At 43.8% G+C, this 7,771-nt stretch overlaps 1 protein-coding gene across 1 annotated transcript in view; it reads left to right on the top strand.

Moving 5' to 3' along the window:
- The first annotated feature begins 4,116 nt into the window (after positions 1–4,116).
- Positions 4,117–7,771, top strand: part of FOXO3 (forkhead box O3) — a 28,339-nt gene continuing 24,684 nt past the window's right edge. The window contains exon 1 of the mRNA XM_015405403.1: positions 4,117–5,548. Coding sequence (XP_015260889.1) covers positions 4,194–5,513 — 1,320 coding nt within the window. The 5' untranslated portion in view covers positions 4,117–4,193 and the 3' untranslated portion in view covers positions 5,514–5,548. The remainder of the gene's footprint in view (positions 5,549–7,771) is intronic.

The raw sequence follows: 7,771 nt of genomic DNA, 5'->3' as shown, positions 1-7,771 counted from the left end.
GTGTAAACTTTCCTGATGTGAGGTATTCCATGGCATCATCCTTTTGAAATCTGTGAATAAACAAAGTTTTTAAGATACAATGCTGTTTTTAATGAAAGGATGTAATCCTGTTTTTCTTAAAGATAGTTGCTCGTAGTGTATTGGAGACAAGATTTGTTAATCTAGAGATACAATATTAGAGGGATACATGTCATGGAAGGGTCTTTCCTTCTTTCAGGTCATGGGGGATTTCAGCCTTGGGGCAGAATCCTGCACTGGTGTTTTCAAAATGGTTTATTAAAATTGGTTGGAAAGGTAGCAATTGGACTTCTTAAGGCTTGTAATGCTAGTTTCAGGCAGATTGTAAATGTGTGTGGGGAAAATGCATTCCAAGGACTATTTTAATCTTGCATAAACTAACTTGATTCAGATGTTAGCTGGTATTGCCTGTCTCGGAGAAGCGTCATGGGAACAAAAGTATCAGATGAAGAAAGAAACTGAAAAGGAAGTCAGAGCACTTGGCATTGGCCTAAACTCTTGCATTTATGTTACAATTTACAGTTTACCTTTGTTCTCTTCAGGGTCATTTTCTATGAATACATTAATTCATTCTGTCAGTACACTGTCTGACCTTTTCATCATTATTATGGACTGTTTATATAACATGTTCATGTTCAGAGTGTCTTGCATTTTTAATTTTTTATTTATTGGCTGAATAGATGGAGTTTTGGATCAAAGAGTTCTGGGTACAAATCCCACTTCATCATGGACTAATTAGATGGCACTCAGCATGTTAATGTCTCCCAGACTTTGTCCCCATGTTAAAAATGGGAATAATAGTGGCCTATGTCATACCTATGAGGTAGGCCACTATTATTTCATTTGGGAACTTTATGAGGTAGGCACCTGTCACAACCCCTGAGCCAGGCCTTTCTCTTGTTACTGTATTATCTCCCCCTTTACTGATAAGAAGCCCCTCAGGCTGGTGAGTTGTACACCACCTCACCACCCACACCCTGCTTTTATATTACTTAATATTAGAGTCACTGTCCTCTTTAAGTGTGTGAAGCGGATTACTTTTTATTAGCGTGTCCATTTTGACATGCCTTAATCCGGAAACAGAGAGCACATCAACTACAAATGCAGACCCCTGTCTTTCACAGCACCATTACCTGTTCCCATTTTTAAAGATGGTGAACCAAGTTGGAAAGAGATCGACATACTGAGGGCTATCTAAGTAGTCTATAACTAAAGTAGGGTTTGAACCCAGAATGATCCAGAACTCTGTCCACTCAACCATATTGGCTGTGCTAACTGAAGAGAAGATGTTTTACTTTGAGAATTGTCTTCTAAGAAGGCTATTCTTCTAAAATTATCTTCTCCCAGGCCCACAGCCAGTGGGGGGGGAACCTCATGGAGCTCCACCCCCTTTCAAATTTGCTCTTCCTCCATTCCCCCTCCTCTCCCAGAGGTCCCCCTGCCTGATCCCTACCGGGAGCCCGGGAAGTGGGAAGAGGTGCCGGCAGTCCTTCTCCCCCACCACCCTCGCTGTGCACCTCGTGGTTGTCAGGCAGAAGCAGGAAGACTGCCAGTGAGCCCACGCCACTCCAACAATCAAAGAGGCGCAGGGGGGAGGTAAACAGCTGCCTGCGAGCGGACACTTCGAGGTAGGGAAAAGTCACCTTCCTCTATCCCTGGAGGCTGGAAAAGTTTAATTTGTTTATTCAATTAATTTAATTTAATTAATTACTCTAATTTTATTTAATTGGAGCCCCCCGTTGTGTTGGAGCCCTCCCATGAAAAAAACCCTGGCTATAGGCCTGTCTTCCCCCTTTCACCTAAAGGAATCTTGTGCCTCCACACCAGTAATTCAGTGTAAGTGTGAGAGCTCCAGGGCATACATGGCGTTCTCTACTACAAAACAACTTGCTCTGTCATTCAAATAAGGGAGGCCATTACACATAATGCAGCTGTGCATGTACAGAGCTGCTCGTTTTAGTCAAGTAAATGAAGAAGCCAGCTAACACAGATGTTCCATGAGCCTATCAGAGTATACAGGGTTCAGGTGATGTGAAAACAGAAAACACTCTGGTATCTTTTTTTATTGAAGCCATGGTTAGAAACAGAGATCTAGCTGGTATGCTTCCACCCCTTTTCCTAAATATGATAATCCGTGATGACTCTTCTGTGCATAGAAGTGAGAAGAATGGGTTTGGCTTTTTTCTTTAGCAGCCCTGGCTGCACACACAATGTTTTTTAAAGAAAAATATACTTAACAATTGAATGAAAGAAGCATGTGGATTACATTTCTTTGCACACCCCAGATGTCTTCCATTAACTTAATGTCATCTGCTGTCTGTGTCAGTGGTAAGAATGCCAGTGTGATTCATCCACCTTCAACAAGAATCCCTGTGGCAAATTATAACCAAAATTTAGCAATTTGTGTGATCCTGTTGCCTTTCAGTTTTCAAAATAGCTTGCAGAAAGCACATGTTTGTTTTTTCTGCATAGATAAAGATTGCTGTATGCCAGTTTTAAAAAACATCGATAAATTTGCCTTCCACATAAGCATTCAGCACCATTACAGGGGTTTTGCCAAGGTGGCATGCCTCCAAAATGCTACATCTTTGTGCATAAAAACCAAGAATGTAATTCAAAGATGCATTTTAAGCACTGGTTCAGCTAGCAGAAGCTTTCTCAATAGAGTCGATGGAAATGGCCTTTGTCATCCTGGCCCATTACATTGCATGGGGTCTGAACACCATAGCATTACTTAAATAGCACAGAGATTTCTGGGAAGCTAGTGTGTTTTCTCTTTTCGTACAGGTAGTTATAATCGCACCAACAGTACTTCCACTTCCTATGTGTGATGCTTCTCATAGCAACTGACTGGATCTTGGCATCACTGGGACTTTTAACAGGTCCACTAAATGTCTGTAACCTTACATGCCAATAAAGGTTGTCTGTCTGTCTGTAACCTAATAGCTGACTGTGCTGTATATAATGGCAAGTCTTCTTTGAAAAAAATTATGACAAAGGTCTGAGTAACAGAATAGCAACATGCAGCAAAGAGGGCCGAACCAATGCAGGACCAAGGAAGACAAGGAAAACATGATGGTGCAGTTATGTGCTTCGCATGCAGCTTTGTCAGGGGATCTGTAAGGCAACTGTCTCTTAGAGCATAACCTTATTACAATGAGAACATACTAAGAGATAGTTACTTTACAGATCCCCTGGAGCTGTATGCAAAATGTGTAGGGATTTTCAAGTGAAATAAAATTTCTTTTCCCACTACTCCATCATTTTTTTTCTAGAAGAGTAACAAGTCATTTAATTCATGAGAGAGAAAATAATGGATTGTTACTATGGAGTAAATTATTACAGCAGTTGCTGCTTGCAGAAGACATTCAGTTTAAACATGACCCAGGGTTTTACCCAGTAATTTTAAACACATGTATTTGAAAGCAAAATTTGAGGTGCATCATGTTTTTAAATATCATGTTTTTAAATATCAGCACAGCCTATCTATTAGTTGTTTCACATAATTTATTGTTTTACGATAATCCCCACAGTATCTCAATAAAGCACTCTGAGAGGAATGTCAATATTTAGTTAAATAATTACTTAAATTTAAATAATAATCCTCTTCACAAGTTAGAGTATACAGATTTATTATTTGGGAAGCCTTAATAGAGCTGTTGAGGTCATCATAAAAAACACAATACCTAAGTCAGTTACAAAATTACAAAATAGCATCAGTGCTGAACACTGTTTCCTACAGAAGAGTTGTATATTCAGTACAATGCCTAGGAGGTTGTTCACGTAAGCTTTGCCAATGAGAGGGTCTATCACTTACTGGTAGAACATCTGCCCTGTACACAGAAGGTCCCAGGTTCAGTCCTTGGATTAGTTAATGTGAAATATCTCTACCTGAGACACTGGAGAGCTGCTACCAGTCAGAGTCCACAATCCTGGACTTGAGCACCCAGTGATCTGATTTAGTAGAAGGCAGATTCATGTGTTTGTAAGCAGTAGTAGGTGAAATAGTAGTAAGATCACTTTTGCAAACTGATATAAACATTTGTCCTTTATAGTCATAGTGTTCCCCCCCCCCCTTTTTTTTTTCCTTGCAGAATTCCATCAGGCACAATTTATCCCTTCACAGTCGATTCATCAGGGTACAGAATGAAGGAACTGGGAAAAGCTCATGGTGGATGATCAACCCAGACGGTGGGAAAGGTGGGAAAGCACCACGGAGGCGTGCTGTTTCAATGGACAACAGCAACAAGTACACGAAAAGCAGAGGACGAGCGGCTAAGAAAAAGGCTGCTCTTCAAGCTGCCCAGGAAACTACTGAAGACAGCCCCTCCCAGCTCTCCAAATGGCCAGGCAGCCCAACCTCACGTAGCAGTGATGAGCTGGATGCATGGACGGATTTCCGGTCTCGTACAAACTCAAATGCCAGCACAATAAGTGGCCGCTTGTCACCAATATTGGCAAGTACTGAGTTAGATGAGGTCCAGGATGATGATGCTCCACTATCACCCATGCTGTACGGTAGCCCACCCAGCATGTCCCCATCGGTAAATAAACCCTGTAATGTTGAGCTGCCTAGGTTGACTGATATGGCTGGCACCATGAACTTGAATGATGGCCTGACAGATAATCTTATGGATGACCTTCTGGATAATATCACACTCCCCTCTTCCCAGCAATCACCCACAGGAGGACTCATGCAAAGAAGCTCAAGTTTTCCTTATGGATCCAAAGGTTCAGGTCTTGGTTCTCCATCAAGCAGTTTCAATAATGCTGTGTTTGGACCTTCATCTCTGAATTCCCTCCGTCAGTCTCCCATGCAAACCATCCAAGAGAACAAGCAAGCTACATTTTCTTCCATGTCTCACTACAACAACCAAACGCTGCAGGATCTGCTAGCATCGGATTCGCTGAGCCACAGCGATGTCATGATGACTCAGTCTGATCCACTCATGTCACAAGCTAGCACAGCTGTGTCTGCCCAAAATGTACGCAGGAGCATTATGCTCCGGAACGACCCAATGATGTCATTTGCTGCTCAGCCAAGCCAGGGCAGTTTGGTCAATCAGAACCTGCTCCACCACCAGCATCAGTCCCAGAATTCTTCTCTCAGTGGCAGCTGTGCCTTGTCAAATTCCATTGGTACTATAGGCTTAAGTGACACAAACAACGTAGGGTCGGCCAAACACCAGCAACAGTCACCTGTCAGCCAGTCTATGCAATCACTTTCTGACTCACTCTCAGGCTCTTTATATTCCAACAGTGTGAGCCTTCCAGTCATGGGGCATGATAAATTCCCCAGTGATTTGGACCTAGATATTTTCAATGGGAGCCTGGAGTGTGACATGGAGTCCATTATCCGCAGCGAACTCATGGATGCAGATGGTTTGGATTTTAACTTTGATTCCCTCATCTCTGCCCAGAATGTTGTCACTCTGAATGTGGGAAACTTCACTGGTGCTAAGCAAGCTTCATCACAGAGTTGGGTTCCAGGCTGAAGGATTTATGCAAAGAGGGAAAATGGTCAAAGCAGGTTAGCAATGTTTAGTCTGCTGGCATTCATTCGACTAGCGTAGACTGTGAAACTATAACATGTAGTAATGTTTTCTAAAAGAGTATAGTCTTAAGGACAATCTTGCTAGATCTTAGTGAACAGGTTGCAATGTTATGTAGTACAGTTATGTATCATGTGTCCTTCCTACATCAGTGGCTAAGGACTGGTTCGTGTAACCAGTATCATCTCTCCCTTATATATAAAGCCGTAGTGGGGCCCAACGTTTCAATTCACACCAACAGTGTTTGGGGGCTTGAACTGTCAGTCAGAAGACGCTGGCTGGGTTGTCTGGCTGCTTTGTGTAGTCCCGCCCACGTCAGCCCTGGCCAGAGTGTTCAGGTCAGTCTGCTCTGGGCCTCTGACAGGAGAGGACCATCTGCAGACTGAGTGCAGGGACGGGGCTTCTACGGCTGGGCCGCTTCAGCCCACTCTTCTCTGATTGGGCCAGCGTTTCAAGGTCATTTGCATATGGAAGCTGATTGGACTTCATTCCACACCTCAAACTCCCTCCCCACCCCTCTGCAAGACAGTTGGCATTGTCAGTTGCATATGGGACCTGCTGTATTCTGAGGTAGAATATGTCCTCACTCACAACACATCTCCTTCAACAGAAACAAACCCAATAACACAATCATTTGTTGTTGTTGTTCAGTCGCACAGTCGAGTCCGACTCTTCGCGACCCCATGGATCATCTCCTGCCAGGCCCTCCTGTCTTCCGCCATCCTCTGAAGTTGGCTCAATTTCATGTTCGTTGCATCGATGACACTGTCTAACCATCTCATCCTTTGCCGTCCCCGTCTTCTTTGACCTTCAATCTTTCCCAGCATCAGGGTCTTCTCCAGGGAGTGCTCCCTTCTCATTTGGTGGCCAAAGTATTTGAGCTTCAGTTTCATTATCTGGCCTTCCAGGGAACAGTCAGGGTTGATTTCTTTTAGGATTGACTGATTTGATCTTCTTGCAGTCCAAGGGACTCTCAAGAGTCTTCTCCAGCACCATAGTTCAAAAGAATCTATTCTTCGGCGCTCGGCCTTCCTTATAGTCCAACTCTCGCAGCCATACATGACTACTGAAAGACTATTGAAAGAGGTAGTCAATCTTTAAAGGTACAATTGTGGTCTTAGGGTACTGTCTCAGTGATGATCTGGTTCTTATAGATCCACATGGGTCAATGCAGGGGTAATTCATGAGGACAACCAGATGGATTTCACCTAGAGAACTGGTGTTGAGTAGTGATGGGCATGAACTGGGAAAATGTGGTATGGTTCATGGTATGCCAGCTTCATGAACCATGAAACATCACAAATAAACCAGTTTCATTTGTGAGGTTTGTGACATGGTAGAACACCCCTCAGCATGATAGAGACACCAAACTCACAAGGGATATCCGGCTAACCCACCTCTACCTACATGCCAAGGTTGGTGAGGATTGAATTTATGGGGTTCGAGTTATGGCTCCCCCAAAGAAGGTGTCCCCAGGAAAGCATTTTCTGGGGAAATGACAAGCACAGGTTCATGAGGGTCAGGATTGTATAGAATGGATCCTGTGCAAATTAAAGATGCCAAACATGCAAGAGATCTCCAGATGACTCTCCTCTACTTGCCCTCCAAGTTTGATGAGGATTGGATTTATGGGGTCCAAGTTACAGCCCCCCAAAGAAGGTGCTCCTATGGAGGGAAAAACAGCAAAAAAGCAAGGACAACAGAAGCCATGCAGAACAGAATCGAAGTCCCAGAGAATCTCTGCAGTAGAAACTGAAGGTTGGAGGCATTTTTGCAAGCCCAGCAGAACCAGTGCAATGTGCCCAGCAGAACTAGTGCCACTGTGGCACTGTGAACCCAACAGGACTAAGGTCAAGTCAGGGAAGTGTTTTTTGGGGGGACATGTCAGACACAGGTTCAAAAGTATATAGAATGGACCCCCTGCAAGTTACACACACCAAATGCACAGGGAACCTCACCCTGCCACCTGCTCTTTTACAATCTCTTCAAGTTGGGGGTGGATTACATTTCTGGCGTCCCAGTTACAGACTCCCCCAAAAAGTCTCTCCAATGCTCTTTCCAGAAAAGACAGCTGCAGTTACAGGAGTCTATGGAACAGCTCAGAAATAAGACAGCAAACTCACAGGGAAAGTTCACCTGGGCAGACCCCCCCATCAGACAGTGGAACCAAGGCAAGCATCCCCCCTATGCTTGCAACCCCC

This window comes from Gekko japonicus, unplaced genomic scaffold (genome assembly GCF_001447785.1).
Source record: "Gekko japonicus isolate JY-2015 unplaced genomic scaffold, Gekko_japonicus_V1.1 scaffold1390, whole genome shotgun sequence".
Taxonomy (NCBI): Eukaryota; Metazoa; Chordata; class Lepidosauria; order Squamata; family Gekkonidae; genus Gekko; species Gekko japonicus.
This window is presented reverse-complemented; position numbering and strand designations above follow the sequence as displayed.